The sequence below is a fragment of the Zonotrichia leucophrys genome, chromosome 1A (genome assembly GCF_028769735.1).
Source record: "Zonotrichia leucophrys gambelii isolate GWCS_2022_RI chromosome 1A, RI_Zleu_2.0, whole genome shotgun sequence".
NCBI lineage: Eukaryota > Metazoa > Chordata > Aves > Passeriformes > Passerellidae > Zonotrichia > Zonotrichia leucophrys.
Window position 1 is genome coordinate 32,482,215 of NC_088170.1, and position 22,170 is coordinate 32,504,384.

General features: G+C 40.4%; 1 protein-coding gene across 1 annotated transcript in view; it reads left to right on the forward strand.

Moving 5' to 3' along the window:
* The first annotated feature begins 941 nt into the window (after positions 1–941).
* Positions 942–22,170, forward strand: part of PLEKHG7 (pleckstrin homology and RhoGEF domain containing G7) — a 30,676-nt gene continuing 9,447 nt past the window's right edge. The window contains exons 1-10 of the mRNA XM_064733580.1: positions 942–1,646; positions 8,075–8,279; positions 9,535–9,575; positions 11,106–11,201; positions 12,209–12,358; positions 14,361–14,456; positions 16,692–16,787; positions 18,081–18,194; positions 19,845–20,019; positions 21,392–21,507. Of these exons, the coding sequence (XP_064589650.1) occupies positions 942–1,646; positions 8,075–8,279; positions 9,535–9,575; positions 11,106–11,201; positions 12,209–12,358; positions 14,361–14,456; positions 16,692–16,787; positions 18,081–18,194; positions 19,845–20,019; positions 21,392–21,507 (1,794 nt within the window). The remainder of the gene's footprint in view (positions 1,647–8,074; positions 8,280–9,534; positions 9,576–11,105; positions 11,202–12,208; positions 12,359–14,360; positions 14,457–16,691; positions 16,788–18,080; positions 18,195–19,844; positions 20,020–21,391; positions 21,508–22,170) is intronic.

Below are 22,170 nucleotides of genomic sequence, written 5' to 3' on the forward strand. Positions count from 1 at the left end.
TTCTTTCTAATCACTTTGTAAATCAATCTGATGGAACTATATAATTAGATTTTAAAAAGGATATTCAATATGTGATATTCAATAATTCAAGAAATTCAACATAGGTTTGAATAAACTAATTCTAATAAAAGACAGCTCCCCAAATAAGCTAGCAATCATGAACATATTTAAGATTCCACTTAGCAAAGAAGTTAAAGAAGTTGAATTCATAATCTTATTACTTGAAATGTCAGTCCAGTTTTAGTAAGACTAAACATGACAACATGTTAAAGTTTCATGAATCAAAGAACATAAGACTTTTTACTGATGAATCAACAGATAAGTTACTAATATAAATAAATTTCTTCATTATTTAATAACAACATATACATAATGTTTACTACAAAGTCCTTTTAGGCTGAAAAGAAAGCAAGAGTGATGAGACATACCTTACCTAAGCGTTAAATTTGTATTTGCTTAAGAATTCAGCAAGAAATTAGTACTTGTACACAAAGAATTTTGCAGCAAGTCTGAGAGCAAGTCACTTCATTCTTATCCCACCTACAGCAGCGCTACAATCCCATTTATTGATGGGGGAGTGGCAGCCGGAAATCAGGCGGCTGCAGTGCCAGAGGAGCAGAGTTGCTGAACTCAGTTACTCTTCACCATCCAATTAGTTCTACTGACTGATGCTGACACTGCTGGCACACTCCAAGTTAGCAGCTGTTTAATCAGCTTGCCAAAATTGGGTCCTGAACCTCTCAAAACCTGCATTTGAGCAGGATTCAATGCAAAGGTAATAATTTCTGTGCTAGCACACCTATCTGTCTTGTTTATTTTGGATATTTTTTCCATTTGCATATTTTCCCACTTAAAAATTCATATGGCAAGTTTGTAAGGAATGTTTCTGATCATGTTTCCTAGGTACACATAGATATAAATCTTCATGCTGCAAATTAAGAATGCAACAACCAAGCTCTGATTATTCCCCAGACCTGGTCAAAGAAATCCGCACCAGCGTGGAACCTCTAGACAGGGAAGCTGATCTCCATAAGGAAAATGCTGCTTGGTCTGAAAGCAGCAGCCCAGAAGATGTCTTCAGTTCCTCTGAGATGCAGACAGTACCAGTTTTTATGGACACCACCTCGCCTCCTGGGGACTACATTCTCCAACAAGGTTACACAGAGTCTTCACTTCTGAAGCTTCCTGCAGAGGAGTGCAATGGGATCCACCATGCGCCTTTCCAGTTCGACCGCCATGCTCGGGCAAGAATTTCCACTTCTCCAACTTTAAGGCGCCTCAGGATGGCCTCTGCCTCACAAGCACTGTCATTTCAGGACTGTTCTGACACAGCTCAGCTGGGAAATCAAAAGGAATACACTGGCTCTCTCCACCACATTTGTAAGAGTCCGCCTCGGTGCGTTACAATTTCTTCATTATCGCTGCCTTCTTGTGTCCATGCAAAATTATTGTCATCCAAAGCTAAGTCTGAGAGAACAACAGCAGTTCCAGAGTCTGACCTACCCAGATCAAAGCTTCCCAGCAAAGAGAATCCTCTCAGCAATGACAGTCCCAATGAGCCACCCAGAAACTCTTGGAGAGCCAACTCTGCTACGCTTCCTACAAGACTCCCCCGTCCGAGCCCTACACTGTGGGCAGGCGTCCAGGTAAGAGGAACAGGAGGATGCAACCTCTTTTTCAGTCTTTCATATTCAGTGTCGGTCCATCATGAACCAATGCACACATAAAACCCCAATTCTTAACCTGAACTGTATGTTGGGTCGTGATCCTCTAATACAGCAGTCCAGCTTCTACACTTGACAGGAAGGGAGATTTTTCTTTCCAGATCAGTAAGAGACAGCAGCTCCAGCCTTTCCTCATGGTGACCAGGCTAGCTTAGTCCACTCCTGTACAGGGCCACTCTTTCCCATCTCTGCCCATTCACTCTGGTGGGCCAGGGTGGTGGATATGGAAGAATAAGACTAAGTAATTGATCCTGTTTAGGATTCGTTTTTAGAAGGCTATTTTCTTTCAACCCTTTACTTTAGCTCTTTAACCCTTCAGCAGGATTATTCCTAAGACAGGGAAGTTTCCTGTCTGGTTTACTGGATGGCATTACTAACCCTAATAAAACCAAGAATTAAGTTGGTTGAGTCAAATTTAAGGTCTGCTGCTACCAAAGGAAGAGGTACAATTCCCTTTATTTATTTCAGCTTACCTAGCTCTGCCACTCAGTGGCCCCCCTCCCTTTTTATGTCCAGCTCCATAAACAAAGAAGCAATTGTGCAATGTCCTCTGAAAAAAAGAAACCCTGGCCCAGTGAGTGTCAGAATTAGTAAAGAGAAATAAGCAAGGGAGGAGCCAGCTCTGCATCTTTCAAGGGCAGGAAACTACAATTCAATTCTCCACAAGGACAAAAGGAGAGGCTTTCTGTACAAGCTAGGTGTACTGTAGATCTGCTCTCAAAGACCTTCTCCTGTGTGCAGAGGCACACATGCTCAGCTCTGTCCTTATGCAAAGCACCCACACACACATTTTCCTGAGGGTGGATGGTGTCAAATAGGTGTAGAGTTCTTCACTAGCCATTAGCTTTGCACTATAAACCAAAAGCTATTTTCCTCCTCCTCCCACCCCCTTCAAATACAGAAAACATTCTGGATATCAAATCAGTTCTCCTTACTCCACAACAGTGAAATTAATTAGCCTATGCCCAAGCCTATTACACTATTATTAGTACATTTCCCTTTACAAATTAGCTCCTTTTTCACAAAAAGTCAGATTGCTTCCTTGCTTTCTCACCAACTAACTAATAATATTCACTTTCTTTCAGGAGAGTGGACTGCCCATGCAAAGGTATGCACATATTTATTTTATCTGATTCTAAGCTTGACTCTCATACATTTTTAATGAATTTGCTTCACTCTAGGACAAAACTGAACATTGAGTCAAGTATACATAACTCAACCTTAATTTGTAGATTTGCTATGTGAAATGCTTGTCACCAGCTCACTAAACTTTCTAATGAGATTTTCTTTCAAAGGTGGCTCTCTCCCCAGCATGTTTAGCTACATTTCACACAATATTTCATCCGGATTATCGGGGAGCTTTGCACCTGGAACCAACTGCCAAAAGGTCCGGTCGCTTGGCTTAGCAGGGTCAAACTTCAGCTTGAGGAATGTGAAATATCTCATAATCTTGAGTGACATTCTTCAAAAGTTTGTAGAAGGGAAAAGGGAGCAAAGGAGGTAGGAGAACAGCTCAATATTGTTCTTATACATAAACAAAGAAGATCTAGGACTGCTATTGGAAAGGGGGATTATTAATCCTACAAACTAAGAAGAGTACATAGAATATGTGGATTTTATAAGTTAGGGCAGACAAGACAGAGTATTGTATACCATATACCTGTGCAGTGAATTGTGTCAAGGTCTTCAAAACAATTATCATAAAGTAAAAGTGCTATTAGAAATTATTTTTATTACAATATGTTTCCTTAAGATGTTCAAATATTTACAGAAGGGAAGGAAAGTTTTATTTTCTTCCCACACAACAAGGAAGCAGTAGATAGTTCCTCTATTAATACTGACCCCTCTCTCATTAATGGAGTAGTGCTCACTTTACTGCATGGTCCCCTCAAGGATGTTTGACACTGGGTGGTTTGGAGCAGACTGATAAATTCTAGGAGTCCTTACACAATGCAGTTCCCTAGAGGAGATTCAGGAGATGTGTGCATGCACTTGAAATTACATGTTCACTGAAGAAGAGACCGCCTGGATATTCTGAACTGGTGCAATTTCCAAGCCATCCTTTAGCATTTTGAATTTACAATGGAGATGGGGAGAGAAGGGGAGGGAAACATCTTTTTTATCTGGATGTGAAAACAAGTAATCTATACCTTTTGCAGGAAAAGTCTGGTCTGATCCAACTCAAACAAGGAATACATAAACATATCTCACTGTCAGTGTTTGTTTGTGATATGTAACAAACTTCAGGGGGGAAATTGAAGATACTGAAACCATCTACCAATGGTTTAATAGGAGAACACTGAACATTTAGTGTACACACCTTCTCTTGGTGCTGTTTGCCTATAGTGGCTTCAGGAAGGAAGTAAATACATGCCAGCTAGGGTATTGGCTTTGGACTTCTGTCCAGACACCTTTTAAAATCAAGAAACCACAACCCAAGGAAACAAAGCAAGATTTTTCCATAGGCACCAGCTGGAAAAACTGTCAAAAGGTGGTTGGAATGATGTATTATGAATTCTATCTGGATAAATATTAGAATGTGCAAAAATGTATTTTAAAATTCACCAGTTTCTGCTTTAAACATTTTTTGTCAAATCTAATTTGGTCCAAGGTCTGGGTTAAGCCTGTGTTCAGCTCCTCCTTCATTAAGATCATTAGTCTAACTTCTTAACAGCTAATCCCTTTTTATCACAGCCAGCAAAAACTGTTCACATGTCAGATTATTTTCTCCATCTAGAAGCACATTAGGACAGTTGGCACCTCTTCTCCAAGACTGACTTCTGTATTGTTGTGGGTAAAATCATGCCTTTGTCCTTCAGTTTTAATGAACATCTCTTCTCTACACTGCCAAGCTGTACTCTCAAAAAACATCTTTAATGCACTCATTTTGAACAGCCTTCTCCCACACAGTCCTCAGTCAAGAATGCCAGCACATCCTGTCAGCATGGCAACTTGCTGAGCTGATGCTGTTTATAAAGAATCATCCAAAATAAATAAACAAAAAGGTCAAGAGGGGCAGCACAGATAGAGATATATGTGGTGGAGAGAAGATGACATGCCAAACCAACACTGCCATGGAAGAAAACAGATAAAACAAAACCTCAAGTTCACTCTGATCCCCTTTTCTCCTTGCACTATTCAGCATTATCAGAGGCTGGGTGGAAAACTGCACTGCACTATTTCCTACAGCAAATCAGCTAATGAAGAGCCTTCACAGTAACTGCCAAGAGAGCTCATATTCAATGCCTTGAAGGAGCTGGGCTCATCTATCTTGAAATACTCCCATTCCTCTTTTAATGACTCACACAGCTGTAAAGTGTCACAGCATCACAGAATCACAGAGTGGGAAAGGTTGGGAAGGACCACAGTGGCTTCTCTGTTGCAGCCTCTCTGCTCAAGCAGAGTCATCCTGGAGCACATTGCACAGGATGGCATCAATTACACTAAACCTAACTTCTCATGCAATCACAGAAATAGTTTACTTTTGGCAATAGGTCATGTTCTATGCTAACTTTTTGAATCAGCGAGTCCATACACCCTCCCTGAGCAGCTTGGGAAACAGTGTCACTGCCTGGCAGTTATCTCAGTACTGTGAGCACCCTATAATATTTACCTCAGTAAATATTATCTATAAATTATATTATAAAATTATAAATTATATTATAAAATATATCCTCTGTTGCTTTTACTTACATCTAGTGGATAGTCCTTTAAGTAATTTATCTGCTGTTTAAGTGAGGTGATCTGTATAGATGTCTGTTCCCCGCGATGGCTAGTCAGACTAAGATTAGGGACATATGAACACACTTCCTGTGCCTTAGAAATAAATACATACTCAGGATATTTATTTTGCCAGACCATGATCTGCTTCAATGTCTTTAATAATTTTCTATAACTTTCCCATCTAAATCTATGACATAATCATGTTTTTTTTAAAAAAAAGTGGATTTTAAGAATGGGGAGAGAGATCTGTAATAATTCAAATGCCTGAGTTTGTCCCTAAAGCACTCTTTCCTCTTTCATTCCATGACTGCAGTCCTCTATCTCCAATAAGTGAAACAAACAAAAAATAAAGGAAAAGGCAAAGCCACAGAGTCTGAATGCATGAGAAGATGCTAAGATATTTCAGACTTAAAACCTAGTAAATTTAACTACGCAGAACTTCAATAATTTAATTTCTCCAGAAAAAAAAAAAATGCAAAACAAAACAAACAAAAAAAAAAAAAAAAAAAAAAAAAAAAAAAAAAAAAAAAAAGGAAAACCAGCAGAAGCATAGACCAGGAAACCACAGATACCTGTCCTTCCATCTCTGAAGCATGCTGAAGCATGACTATGTAGTTTGGACATGTAAGCCATTAAGCAGCCCAGGCTCATGGGATTGCAAAGGTAAATTGTAGACAGACACCTGAGTGGTCCTGCCATGCCCCCACATTTCACAGGCTCATGCACCTGTGCAAAGAGCTTGTTTAGCCATGTGTGTGCCTGAAGTTCAAGGCCTTTTTTGTCTGGATAAATAATGTCATTTAATTCAGTTATAGGGACTCTGTGCTTCCATTATTAGTCTTCATAAGCCACTAGCCTGCAGCTTCAAATATATTGTGAAAACAGAAGTAGGCTAGATGCTTTAAAAATCAATAATACACTGGCAAAATTTTACTGTGAAGCCAACCTGAAGTAAACCTCCTGAATTTTCTGGTACAGTAATAACACCTTTGAGGATTATCCTTGTACTATATTGCAGCACCTGACTTGTATAATAGCCCAGCTGCCCAAAAGATTGCACCATGGAATCACTAGAGGGTTCAGTGGCATCTTAATGCAATCATTACCAACACTGAAGAGTTGCATTGGGTAGCACTCAGTGCACATGTCAGGAAGGCACTCCTGAGAGGAGCACTCCTCTCTCTCCCTTGCAGTGGTATGGGCTTGTAGACAGCCAGGGAACAGACCCCCCACCCACTAAACCATTTCATGAGAAACCACAGAGTTTCATTGTAAACTCTAAAGCCAAATAAATAAATTCCATGTTCTCCATTCAGTAGGACTAGCAGAGAAACTTCCAAAGAACTCCTGCATTGCACACTGTAAGTTCCTCAAGATGTCGTTTTTAAGCCCTTATATGTCCATGGCTCAAATGTTAAAGTCCTATGCCTGGCCCATCTGATAGGCTGCAGACCTCTCTCTTGCTAGGAACAGCTTTCATGTAGACCATTCAATTGTTTAGTTAAGGCAATTGCAAGCAGTGTCACTGTCAGGTCATAAAAAGGCACAATCTCCTTGTCTTACCATACATATCAAATCCCAGTTCTCCACCTCAGAGCTCATCTGTCAGATGATAAGCTGTCAAGTAACTATTCATACACTTAAAGGAAAAAATATACCTGCCAGGTTTCACACCAAGTGTGGCAAGTGGCTAGAAATTCACAGTAAGAGAACTGCCTAGACAAAAAAAGATCTCAGTAAGAATCATGCTTAACTGACCAAAAATACCATGCACAATAAGTGGTGACTGAAAAATAGAATTTTTATAAATGTGCATGTACTTTGTGCCTCCTCCCTCAGATACTGAATTACTGACCCTTTGAGCCCTAATGCAGCATTCATGTACTGAAGGCAGCACAGCAGCAGTCCCTCTGCAGCATATGCTAACACAATTCATTAGGTATCACTGTGATATTAGCAAAATAGAAAAGGTTTTTAACATGCACCAACCAGTTTCTGTATGTGAATGCAAACAGCCTGTGGCACAAACATGCTGCTGGATACAGAGTCTGATACAAAGCCTGTGCCACTTTTCTTCATGGATCTAGATTCTGGACAATGCTCTCCATTAGGAACAACAATAGTTGGAAAGAGACATTTTTCGATCAGTAGGACCACTGAGTCATGTTACATTCAAAATATTTTAAATAGCAGGAAAAAAATGCCAGAAATACTTAGAAAGAAAATAGTACAAACTAGCCAAAAGGTTAAATAATTTTTTCAAAACCCAACATTTTAACTGCTTCACTAGTGTGCTGTCTTTTCTTGAAATCACCTGAGCTATAGGAAGGCTAAAATTAACAAGACACATGTCAGCTAAAAACAGTATTCAATTGTTCCATTAAACTCCACTGCCAAAACATAGATTCTAAAATCCCCACTCACTTTTTGCCTAACCTCAGGAGAAACCAGGAACTTTCAATACTTAAATGCTTTAATTACTCATTATCTGAGCGTGCCATGACCATAAGAACTTTGATCTCAGCAACAATGTGGAATTTGAAAGTAGGTATTTGCTGTCACTGAAATTCTCTGCTCATTGTTCTTTCAGCACATGACGTCATAGCTGCTGTGCTTTGGTTTTTTAGCTGATTCCCCTGGCTCAGCAGGAGCTCCTGCAGCCTCCATGGACAGATATGACGCGTGCTGTTGTTGTGTCCCACAGAGCGGCCGAGCGCAGGCGCAGCTCCCTGGTGCTGAGCCTGCCGGGCCTCGAGGTGTTCCCTGGAGACCTGCTGGTGTCAGACAGTGCCATGGACTACCTGCCCTGCTCATCCTTCCTGCTCACTGCAGGTCAGACACAGCGGGGACTGCTCCTCCGAGCCCAGCAAAGTGGGGGTGGAACACGTGTGCACGTGGGATGGGAGGGCGGATGGATACAGTGAGACCCTGAGGTGGTGCAGCCGCTGTGGGGGATCCTGTTACCCCACACCAAACTGACTTCATTGTCTGTTTTAAAATTCCTCTTTTTTTTTTTCCCCCTGCATTTTACTGTTGAATGCAAAATTCAAGTTAATGAGAAGGTAGGACACAGATCAGGTTGCACCTCCACAGGCTAGAAGCTACCAGAGCTCAGGCCAGGACCTCCACCTGGAAGCAGCTGAGGTACAATTTCCTACCTCCACAGCTTCAAGCAGAGAGAAAAGCAGCCCATGCTGCCCTTTGCAGTGGTGTTCTGATCACAAGGGCAGCAAACCCAACTCACGGCCAGAGGTTGCTCACAAGACATTCCAAAACTGAAATGCAGACCTGCAAGCAATTTCCACAAATAGCTATTGTAGAATACAGTATGGTGTGATTGACGGAGATCCTGGTGGCCAGAAATCAAAAGTTTCTCAACAAGCAAGTCAGCCAAGGTCACAACCAGCATTTTCATTACAGCAAATAAGCCAGCCATTCTAAGACCTTCAAAATACAGAAACACAAAGTTTGGACTGTGATTCCCTGACACACACCTGAAGATGGGTGCCACATAAAGAAAACCTTTTCAGATTTCTTGCTGGACACAGAAGTTCCTCACAAGTCACCAGTACACTCCTAAATCTAGATCCCCACCTTTCCCTCTGCCTCACCAGGGACCACAAATTAAACTCTGCCTCACTGTGCCAGCCCCATGACAGATCTGAGAATTAGGGCTCATAGGATTATTTATTCACTGGAGACTTAAATACCTGCATAACTCCAACTTATCATGATGAGAAGGCATAGACTAATTCTTGCTTTAAAACAACATCTTCAAAAATTTACTTGAGTTATGATAGTTTTCCCAGGTAAAGAATCACATAATGACCGCAGCAATCACACAGTGATCACCTGCAACAAGTAGGAGCATTCAGCACCATCCAAGATCCCACCACAGACAGTCATAGTTCTTGCTGGGAGGAACCCAACAATCTTATTGGGTTTTAAGTCTGGTGCACAAACTGCCTAAATTCAAGTATTAAATATGAGCCAAATAGAGTATAGTCTATCAAGCTGCATATGTAAAAAAATAGTTTCCTTTTTATCTACTTGTTTCCTTATTGATAACATTTGTTTTACCCATCAGAGTCCAAAAAGTCAAGGTGGCCATTTGCCAAAAGAGGAGTCGTGAGTATTTTTACTGTTTTGTTTTTCCTTGCACTGACTTGCCTTTTCCCACAACTAACCTGGATACAAATAGCTTCTTTACTTTCTTGCCCTTGGAGAAAGGCAGTCAGCAGGTGAGCTGAGCTCAGAGGTGTCTCAGCCCTCCCTGGGACTGCCTGCACATTAACCTGCAATGAAGACTGGGCGGCTCCAGTGCAGCCATTGCATGTGATGCACATGAAGACACAGTCAGAGCCACTGCTTCCCTTCCCTGTGGGTGGTGGCAGGAGAGGTGTCCTTGGCACAAGCACAGCTCAGTGAATTTTTCCTTGTCTAACACAATTCCTTGTCTTTTCCATTTATGAAAACCTTTACTTACTAAGGTATCTGAATTTCCTTTCTATGTACTGTTCAGCATTCAAAAATTATTTACAAATGTCTTGACAACTTTTTCTCCCTAACCATGTAATTAAGAACAGCCCCTTCTCAGTACTTTTTGAATTTTATCAAAGAATAGTTTGTGCATACAGAACCAATTCAAGTACTCAGGTTTATTTGTTCAAGAACTCCCTCTTCATTTGAGAGTAGTTTCATAGCATTTGAAGGAGCATGTCCTAAACCTAAGCATTCTTAAATTCAACAAAATATTTTAAATCTGCAATAAAAAAACATCTGATATTTAGACAAAAGTGATTTCTAAGACTATTAAATGCCATAAAATTTAATTCATGAAGATTCGTTTGCTGTTACACTGAGTTCAGTGTGCATATATGTTAACTGCATTATATTTTCTGCCCCATTTCAATCTATCTTTCAAAATTAGGGGCTGAACTTAAACATTAAGTTTCAAATATTATAATCAAAGACATATTTCAAAATTGGCATGAGTTTAGTGCCTAAAGTTCAGACAATGGAAATCCATGAAGTGGGAATATACTTCCAGAGAACACATAAAACTTAGGCAAACAAACACCTTATAAGTCTGTGCCCACAGTACTAAATTAGAGTTGATAAAAGATGTTTAAATTTTTTACAAGGCCTGAATAAACAAAGCAGAAACAAAAACATTTTTTTTTAATATCACAGTCCTTCACACAAACTCCTGCCATTCTTTTAACTTTCTGAAAGCTCATTTTACAGACACAACTCGGCAGATGACCAAGGGACCTTTTTCCATATGTAGCTCAAAAAATTAAAAATAAAAGAATAAACACATAAATTTGTATACCTATGACAGGATTGCAACTATGAATCTGTTGTCCCCTATCTCTGACAATGCTAAGGGAAGCAAAACATTTCATTTGTGCTGTCTTCCAAGGGTAGCCCATGCCTGTTACCAATGTCTTACACGTCCAAACCTGAAGCATTTACACACCCCACATCTACAAAGAAACCTGCCATCACTGCCTTATGTCTGTGTAGAAGAGCCTGGAAATACAGAGAAATCACTCATTTAAGGGCAAACTCCCTAAGGATTAGGGCAAGAGGGGTAAACTTCTTAACAGTCTTTAAAACACTGTATGAATCAAGTGGTTTCTTGTCATTCCACAGGGTAAAGACAAACAGAAGCAAGCATCTGATCTGGAAAGTTGTCTTTCTAGTGTTAAGATCACAGACTGCTGCACAGATGAGTTTTTCTGCTTTAAGGTATTAAATACTCAGTATGCTGTATCAAGGATACTCAAGGATGGAAGGAGGAATTCTGTGTTTTTTTACAAGCTAACATTTTTCAGTTCATTAATCTGGATATGAGACCTTTCTATCAAATTAATGCATAAGTATATGGTATATTTTTGTCAAAATGACAAATGGAGGGGCAAGTGGGAAACTGAGGGTCAGTGCAGATTAGCAAGGGACCTCAAAATCACCTGGATTTTGCCAAAGATCCAGACTGCCCTAGATCAGGGAGGTATCCTCTTCAGAAAAACATCTCAAGGCAACTCTCTCAGCAGCACCTACAGGTGCTAGAAAAGCAGAGGAAAGAATCTACAGCATCAGAGAGATGCCATATGGGACACAGCCACCCCATTGCTGTGTTCAGAGGCAGCCACATGCAGGTCAGTGCCAACACCAAGGTTTGGCTCCAGAAAAGGCACCAAAGCCTGTCTGCCAGACAAAAAAGGGTTCTGGCCCCTAACCACATAACACCATCCCCTCTCTGACCAAACCTTTTGCTTCTCTCAGTAGGCTGTTCCCTGCAGGTCCCCATAGAGAGCTGCTGAGGGCTTCTGCCAGTGCCTAATTTATATACTTTGGAGCAGGCCCATAATGTGATCATGGCCACCACAATTTCCAAGTGACTATAAAGACCAAGTCCTTTGGTACCTTGATTTTATCAACCAGAAAATAAGAAGATATTATCCACCCAGGAGCAGCACAACAGATCACATTCCTTAGCATTTGCAAGCTGCCCACTAATTGATGCAACATACCTAAACATTAAGTATCACATTGTGTTGCTTTCAAATTCAGTGAGTTTATATTGTAAGCATTTTAGAGGAGAATGGTGGGGTTTAAAATATTTTAATGGAACTTCTAAGCCTTCAGAAGAAAAATAGCTAAGAGTGGTAGATGAAATTTACACAGTCAATAGGACATAGGTTCATTTCATAATGCCTGAAGCAACAATTTTTTCTTTCTTCTTCAATCCATAGAGTAAATCTTGGCATGAATTTCTAAATGAGCAACAGACTGAGCAGAAAGATGTCAAGAGCCAGTTAGAAGTGAAAAAAGAAGCAGCAGTGTGGGAACTTTTCACAAGTGAATGCACTTACTTTCTGGATCATTTGCTGGTTCTCAAGATGGTAATGTCAGATTTCACTTTGCAAAAATAATGAAACATTATTTGTTCTGCTGTGATGGACACAAAGCCTCCTCAAACTTCTCATTAGAGGTCTGGGGGGAATGACTTAAGCACCTGCTTTTCCTCCCACCCTGCCTGCTCATCCTGTTTCCATAGCTCCCTTTTCTGACTTTATGATGGTATCTCTTTTAACATGACTTTTGAGTGATGCAATCTAATGCTTTGCAATTACCATCTGACTGCAGAGCCTTCCAGGATATTCAGCTGATATTCCATTCTCTAGCAAACACTGCACTGAAGCCATGATGCAAACGCTTATTTCTGTACTGGACTATTCCAATTGCTAATGTTTTTTATTGCTAATAACATTATTGCTAATGTTATTGCAATATTATATTTGTCATTTAACTTCATATAGATCTGGGGCTAGATTATCCTGACTGGAGAATGAAAACCTCAGAATTCAGCAGACCTGTAATTTTAATATTACATGAAAACAAGTATACTGAAAACAATTCCACTCCCAAAAACTCTGTATTACCTCCAATCCAGTGAATTTTAAGAGCTTGAAATATGGACAGCAATATTACAGACTGTTACAAGAATAGCTGCACTATTTATATTCACCACACACCAAAAGTTAATGTATCCATTCAAAAGGAGGGAAACTTCCACAAACATTTTCTTATCAAGTTTCTCTTACTTGGCACAGACAATTCCTGATTTCTTATTAAGTCGAAGAAAAAAGATTTGTAAATCATTTTCCATGTTACTGGAAAGTTATCCTGGATAATACAATAACTACTGCAAAGTAAAGGAAATAAATAGAGGAGTGGGCTGAATTCCTCCTTGGTGGGGCAGAACAGGAAGGGACAGAAAACAGGATAGCAGGACCAGCTATTGGTTCAAGGCAGGAGAAGAGCATCCTTCTTTCTATACAATTTGTTTAGAAACCTGAAAAGTTTTAAAAAGTTGTGAATACTGGGAAGAACGATGATAACAGCAGGCACGCAGGCTCCTTGTGAGTCTGATGCAGGAGCCCACAGAGCAGTCTCAGCCAGCCCTGCATGGCCCATGAATGGTGAACTGTTCAGTCCATGCCACCTTCCCAAACTCTCCTGCTAAACAAAGAACCCATTGCATTTGGGTAACCAGTTTTAAAGATACCTGGTTACCCCCAAGTACAGAAATATTCCTTTGATTTTAATGAATCTCCACAGGGAGCTTTTAGACCACCATAAATCCACTTTAAGCTCTCAGGACAACCAGGTCATGGTAACTAAAGAATTACACAAGGCTAAACAAACACTCTCACTAGTTATTCAGTCTTGGCACCTGGGGGACAGGTTTTTTCATTAGGCTTTATACACATAAACAAAAAAAATCTACTCGGTAACCTATAAATTTTAAGACTTTTTCAGATTTAGGTCAGATTCAGTACAGCTCAATCAGCTTAAAAAATATAAAATCTTAAACAGCCGATAAATACACACACAGTTTTCACTGAATACAGGCTAATAAAACAATCCAAAGAGATTAAAAACCTCCACAGGACTGCTACTTACCTTAATCCAAGAATATCTTTTTTCCTCAGAGTAACTCTAAACAATTTAGATAGCAGCAGTTGCATGGGGTAGGAAGGAAAGCATTGAGAAAGGTCAGAGAAACCTGTAACTGACTCTGATGTTACTGAGTCCTTCACACAGGGATCTGCAGGGGGCTCATTTGCCCCTCTGCTGCCCAAGGGCACAGCAGGGACACAGCTGCCTCCATGGTAACCACAGAGAAACCCCAGAGACATCATTCATACCCTCTTCTGCACAAAACCCAATATTTAACCTTCAGGCAGATCAGGAAACTTTTCTCACAATGCCATCTTCTGACCTCCCTAAATCAAATAATCCTTTCATTAATTTGAGTTAAAATATTATTTTCAGAGTGGAATAAAAAATTATTGAATTGGCACAAACAGTAATTAACATGGATTTGTTTTGATTTTAAAGATATTTATGAACACTCTAAAATACCTCCAGAGTAATGAATTTCTCTTGGATGTGGATTTGTGGAGACTTTTTGCAAACTTAGAGGAGTTAAACAAGGTGAGTAGAAAAAGAGAACTGTTACTTAGATCAGAAATCAATCAGCCCAGTAAAAGAATACAACAAACCAAAATCTTCTATTTAGTTTCAATGCTCACATTTGGAACTTCGTTCAAACAATCCACCTTTTCCTCATTTCTATGTGGTATACCAGTGAGAGTCAAATACCACCAGTGCAAATCATCCTCTTGTATCTCCAGCCAAAGATACATGGCATTTTAAACATGGGGGAGAGCTCTTTTGGCAGTTGTTCCTGAAGCAAACACAAGTTTGAGACTAATTCTCATAAGCAGCGACCTTTTAAAAGGGATGAAGAGAAACTACCCAATCCCTACACCAAAACAGAAAGCATGGCAAAATAACTACATAACAAGGCCTCTTTTGCAAGCAGATGGGCACAAAGACTTTGCTGTCTATTATGCCACTCCAAAAGAGCAAGTTAAAACAAAATGCTGATCCCCTCTCTCCAGCTGAGGTTTCCCTTGGCTTTCCTTGGTTTGTAAGGATCGCTCCCATGTTCATGTGCTACTTACTCTGCACTGTCCAGGAGAGGGAGGCCACAGGGCTTGGCTGTGATGTGCTCCAGCTCTTTGCTGCTTTTGGCCAGTTGCTGGGAGACCATTTTCAGCTCCTGAAAGTTAAAAACCCCTAAGTCAAAAATAGCTTTTACATTTCTTTGGAAACAAACCAATTTTTCTTAGCTTGAGGGCCCTTTTACAGGACACCTCACCCTTCACTGGAACGAGAACTTTGGAAAGAGCTCTGCAGCTGCCTTAATTGAAAAACTACTCGCAATCAAATCACATGCCCTAAATCAGCTGCTGGGTTCCATTTATTTCACTTAATGTAATTCCCTTGCCTTAGTACTGAATCTCTCTCTTTTTAGCCAAAACAAGAAAACTGGGAAAGGTCTTCAAAGCAGGGACAATTAGCCAGAACTTAAACACGTGAGCAAGGTACTGCTGCTCAGTCACAGACCTCACACCTGGTGAGCTGCTGAATGACCAATCAGTAGGTTTGGAGATACAAGGAAAAAGATTTTTAGCTGACAGGTTTCACCTTTGGCTCACTGTGATTAAGACTGTACATGTAGATAACTGCTAGAGTTCAGCAGATGTGTGGCTGTTGATTGCCTTGTTCTTGTTCAAGGAAGAGAGTGGGATATATCACTGTTTTTCACTTAGCTTTGAACTTGGCTGGAGCTTGGTCATGTCTTGAGAGAATTATCTTAAAGAAATGTCCTGCTTTAATTTCTAATTTTGTTTTCCTTATTGATGAGGATAATAAATGACCATCTGTTATGCATACTTTAAATAAATGATTAAACATAGGAGAATGCTCTCAATGCCTTTAGTGCCTTTTTTTTTACAGTATGCATATCCTCTTGACAGCAGGCTGAATCCATGAAAAAATGAATGCTGTAAAATTGTAAAGGTCAAAATTAAAGAATGAGCATCATCCTATAAGCATCCTTGTCCCCATAAATCACCAAACAAAGCAGTCTGCAGCTACTACAGCCTGTAGCAGTATCCCAGCAGATTGAGGTGCCCGTCTGGCCTAACATTTGGCCAACAGCTTAGCCCAGTCATGAATTTGTGTGAGAACTGTGTGAATAGTGAAACTTGTGTGCTCAGGATGAAGGTGTGGGCTTAAGAGCAGGCTTGCAGCCCCATCTGACTGATAAGGTAGGCATTTTGAAATCCCTATAAACATGTAAAAGTAACTTATGGGGAATATGATTTTATTTCATTCAGTTGGAGGTGAAGGAAGCATCTATAAAATACTACAAAAACTCACATATTTGAAATCATGAAAATCATGATGGTGTCTTCCTCATGTACTGTGAAGGCTTCCTTAACTGTCACAACTCTGCCACACACCATCACTGTTTTCCAGCAGATGCCATTCATCCACTGTCATTTTTATGTCAATCCATGTTAAATACAGCTGCTACCCTAAAACAAATTTAATGGACTAACTAATCTTGTTTCAAAGCTTCTGTCATCAGGCATTTTCACAAAATAAGTGGGTCTTTATATAGATTTTTCTTAGCTTCTGACTAGTTCAAGCATTCTGGACATATTTCTGAAGACAATTCTGGCAATGGTAGAGATAGGTATTGGCACCCATTAAGCTTGGAGCATTTAGAGAGGCCAGGGATGGAAAATAAAGCTGTTTAATCTTAACTTCATATCACTGATGCTAATTTATCTTTATTTTCTTCCCCTTACTTAGATAAGTCTCAGTTTTCTGAAAACATTTTTTGAAACTGTGAAGAAGCACATCAGCAAGTCAGACTCTCCTATGGATTTCAACCCCATACTCAGAATGGTAATATAATTAGAAGTATTCTTGCTTTTAACACAAGCAACAGACCATTTATCAGGGCATACATATCACATACATGCCACAGCTCCAGAGCAATTAGGTCTGTCCAGCCCATGCCATCTGTCACCAGCAGTTTGGTCTCAGCCTCAGGTTGTTCCTATTAGAAGGATGTTTATATTTCTATTCATTGGCATGTTTGAAGCAGTCATGGAAAGGTGCTCTGTATGTGGAATCAAGTGTGGAAAGATTTTCCCTTCCTGGGGAACAGCAGCCCAGACTCTGAGGAGATTTTTCCACTGTCAGAGGCAAGCTTCCCACCCTGTGGAAGATGTTTCCCTGAAACTAGACCCCAGTCCCATCACTGCCTCCTTCCACCCCACACCAGTCCTCCTTTACTCCACTGACCAGACCCACAAGTGTTTATAATTGCTTAATTAAGAGCTCATGGACACTGAAATTACACTTTGGCCTGTGTCTGTTAAGCAAGAGAGAGATGCAGCCACAGCTGTCCTGCCACTGCCAAGCCCTACCTACCCTGCAACCCTCTTGGTCAGTCTGTGTGGGAAACAAGGCATTTCTCTGAACAGCAGTCTGCAGGAGCTCTAATTCCTGCTCAACTTCCCAATGCCTGTAAAGCTGGAAATACTAGTCAAGATAGAAAATCAATTGATTGACAGAACCTTCCCTAGCAGTAGAGGCCATTAGAAAACTTCTGGGAAATACCAGAAGACCCTACCTTAGTGTTAAGGTTTTTAATGGACACGTTCAGGCTAGAGCTTGGTTTCTTGCCCCTGTGAGCTCTGACTCCAGATGCTCTTATTGATAATGTTTGTGTAGACAGACAAAATCCCAGACAAAGCTGCATTTCATCATGCATGACATTCAACATCTCCAATGTAAATGAGGCTATCTTGTTATTTAGAAATAACATGCTCAGATATGATGCCATGCTACACGAAGTCATCAAAGCTGTTTCAGAAATAGTGGGTTTCATTTTCAACTTCCATATGAATTTCACATCATTTATTTCTAATGAGAACAAAGTCTAAGAATGTGCACACCTCTGTAGATCTGTTAAAACTGTACTCCTATACATTACTAAAGCATTGTTGTGGCATTTTTACTACTTTACAGTTTTATTGCTGTTTAAACTGCCCTTTACTTTTTTAATTCCCTCTTTTCCCATTTTCGTAGGTACAGGGAAATCACATATAAAATGCACATTACAACACCAAAACTCCTGTTTCTCCCTTTGTCATTTTTCTTTCTTGATAAATTTCCAAACCTTTTCTGCAGTTTTTCCAGGGTGACCTCTGTCAGACACACCAGATTTATTGCCTTAATTATACCTCTGCTGTTTTCTACTTGGAAAAGCTGAGACAGAGAGAAGATTTTGGCATCTACCTGAAGGTAAAGTGATGGTTTTATTGTTACTGCTGTTCATGTTGTTGTTGTCTTCAGCCTTCCTACCTTATGACAGGATTTTAACAGCAAACTAGGAATGTTTATTAGAATCAAAACTGTGTAGACAGCATTTCACATGGATTTTTTTGAACTGCAGAGCCTATCACTGATTGGAAGTCACCCTTCTGAGTGTATGTTCACCCGCATGTGTGAAGGTCCCTACCTGTAATTTAGAACAGATAAGGGGGGAAGAGCTGGGCTGCCTTTTTGCAGGCAGAAAATACAAACTACTGGCCTCTTCCATGTGTTTTGCACGTAATCTCTTGACTCAATCACCTCCACCTTAACAAAGTGAAATGGTTACAAGAAAAAAAAAAACTAACACAAAAATCAATTTCAAATGTCTTACTTTGGCAAAAGATCTGTAAGGGAGAATTTACCTCCCTCTAAGGCTGGAAAGAGCAATCACTGGACTCTTTATCAAGTTGCGGCGCTACAACAGGTTTTGTCTTTGCTGACACCAGCAGTGCAGGGGTGGGGATCTCAGGCTCTGCTCTTTCTGACATCACTAGCAGACCAGTGTGTCCTGTAAATACTTAAGATTAATCTTCAATATTACAGGTTTAGAAAGAGAAACCTAAAGCAGTGGGCTTTTCTCACAGGCGGCCCAAAACTGGAAGGACATCTTTTTGTGGCAGGCAAGTTCTGCAGCTTGGGCCTTGAGGTTTCACAATCCATACATTCACATACAGGAAAAATGTTCCCCACTGGCAAGTAGCAGTGACCCCAAAATATAAGGTGGCTTTCAAACCTAACTCAGGGTAATTTCCTCAGGAAGACCTGAGAAAATTAAAACAGCAGATAAATAAGAGCCTTACTGGATATGACAGCATGGCCACAGCATCTGGAATGCTAAGCAGCAATGCAGAAACTGAATCTGGAGAGGCAATGCAACTTCCCCTGTGGAGAGCTGTCCTTGGCTTGGCTGGGATAATGTTAATTTTGTTCCTAGTAGCTGGTGTAATGTTGTGGTTTGCGTTTAAGATGAGAGTCATCCTGATAACACACTGATGCTTACTTGTTGCTAGGCAGTTTGCATTAAATCAAGGACTTTTCTGTCTCTCACCACCACCAGCAAGGACTCTGGTGGGCACAAGAAGTTGGGAGGGGACACAGCCACAGCAGGTGACCCCAAGTGACCCAAGGGGTATTCCATGCCATATGGTGTCATGCTCAGTACATAAACTAGAGGGAAAACTGGCTGGAGGGGCCTCTGCTCTGGGACTGGCTGGGCATGGACCAGTGGGTGGTGAGCATTGTGCAGCACTTGATTTGTATATTCTGTTATTTTTTTCCCTTCTGTTTCCATTCTATTAAACTTCCTTTATCTCAAACTACAAACTTTATTTTTTATTTCCCATTTCTCTTCCCCATCCCACAGGAAGGAGTGAAGACTGAATGAGTGGCTGTGTGGTTTAGACACTTGCTGGGTTAAACTATGACAAGAAACTTTATAGTGCCCTTGTTCTTACTGAGAAACTCATCTTTCATTAGTCCCTGTCTCATTACAATCAGCTAATGATGCAGAAAACTGTTAGCTACCTCCTAGCCAGAAGGAAGCTGAAGCCTAAGGCACATTTTCCTTGTCTTCAGCAGTGGTGTGAACAAAATGAACAGTGCAAGAGGTTGCATCTGCCAGAGCTGCTGGTTGCTCCTCTGCATCGACTGACGCGGTATCCCCTCCTCCTCAACAACATCTGGAAGAGAAGCACTGATGAAACAGAGAAAAGTTTTATCCAGTCACTTAAAGAGAAGGTGGAAAAGTCTATAAGTAAGTAACAAAGGTTAGAAGTCAAGTATGCAGTTAGAAATTAGAAAGTTACATGTCTTTTTTGTGCCTGTCCTTTGAAGCGTGAATTGGTAAAGCGTCTCTGCAGAAAAGCAGCAAGGATGTGTGTACCTTCCTACAATCCTGACCCTCATTCTGTAGGGAATGATTTGGGCCACCTTGTGCTGTCAAAGCCTCTCTGAGCAATGTCACAGGACTCCCAAATCAGTGAGTCACCTCTATTTTCTTAGAATCATCTGCAGTGACAGGCAAAAAATTAAAAGCAGATCTCAAATTGGACCATATCAAGAAAGATCCCAAACAAAGAAGTCTTTCAGTTGGATTTATGTCTAAGGAGGATTTTTTTAGGGCTGATTCTTAATAGGATAAATTTTCTCTCACAAGGGGAATATTATGTCCATGACCTTTCACTAATGACAGGTCCTACTGTGTGAAGTTGTCTCAGCTACAGATTATTATTTATTGCATAAAACAAGAGGCTGGTCCAGATATTAATTTTTTTCCTGAATTTTTTAAAATATACAATATTTCTATATTTAACATATATAAGAACGGTCGTTTTAGGTGTGGCCCCAAAAGACCATGAGATGTCTGGAGAGTATTCCTGGCAGAATAAATAGGTCCTTCCAGAAATTAGACACCTCTGGATGAAGGAAACCAAAGACAGAAGGGTGACCCCTCTTTACTCACAGACACCTGACAAGTTTTGATCAGTGAACCAGTAACATAATAAACAGTTGTAGTCCAAGCACTCCCCTTCTGGTGGGGAGGTATGTGAAAACCATTATCTGAAACCATCATCTGCAATATCACTCCACTCAAAGACTTGAAATTTCAGTTGCAGGTCCATTAAAGCTTTGGCCATAATGGCTTTGAATCAGCAAAGACACAGTCCCCATTTTTCACATTCTGAGGGACCTCCACGTCAATCACTTCTGGCAACACTTCCTCTGAAATTAATTCTCATTAATTTCAACAGTCTTTTTATCAGGCTCTATATAATGAAAAATGTTTTTCTTTCACTATACCAGACAGTTTAGGATGACAGGACTTTTTTTGAAGACATTTTTAAGATTACAGTTTAATTGAGTTTTATATGATTTCCCATTCCCCAGACAGATTAGTAAACACAATCTTTTCATTTAGCAGTGAATTTAAGCATCTTTGAATGCATGAATTGAAATTGGGTCCTTGCTGATCTAAGTAGAGTTTAGGCATTTTTTACAATGAGATCAAGATTTCATCTGGGGCCTCACATGTGAGGTACTTCAGCTTTCACAGGAGAAAATTGGTATTCAGCATCTTCTAGAAGCAGGACTGGCCCTGAGAGTAACTGGTGTTTCACACATTCCAGGGGATCTGGAAGGAAAAGTCAAGTGGTTGGATAACTTTCAGAAGTTCAGGCAGCTGCAAGAGGTCATAATTTGGCCTCAGGTCTGGGATCGTGACAAAAGGTTCTTTGTTCCAGAGGTAAGCAGATTTTAAAAGAGGTTTGGGTTTGGTTTTTTTTCTAGAGGAGGGTTTAGTTTCCTGTCTGTGTCTTCTTGGTGTGGTCTACAGCTGGCTGTTTGTCTGTATTCTAGCTAGTGGGGATGGCTCTGCTCTAACAGGGGCAGCTGCAGCCTGGGCACTGCAAGCGCTGTAGCTGAACACCCACAGTGCCTTGGATGGCAGCACGGGTTGCTCTCAACATCCAGGAGAGGGCAATGATACAGTCCAGGGGGACTCTACCATATTTGCTTTTAGGGGACAGAAGGAAATGGGATAGATGTAAGTATTACCAGCATTCAATAAAGTAGAAATGATTTGCCTCTTTCACTTCTCAAGCTGAGCCAAAGAACTTCCCATTTACACTTAAAACGCATTACAAAAAATCACACAGCATACCTGGGTGTGCACATTTTTGTCGTACCTACCCAGACAGATTTTAAGCAGCACTATGGTAACATCACCAAGTGGGCCCCACCTCAAGGATTATGTCTGTTCACATACAGGGCTGCAAACACCATTAAACTCAATTTGGAAAAGTAAAACCCAGCTTAACATTTCAAAAGCATAAAGACATTTAAGCAATAGCACTGTTGAAGAAACCCAGGCATGCTCAGTTATCAGCTGTGTGATGTACTTAGCCTG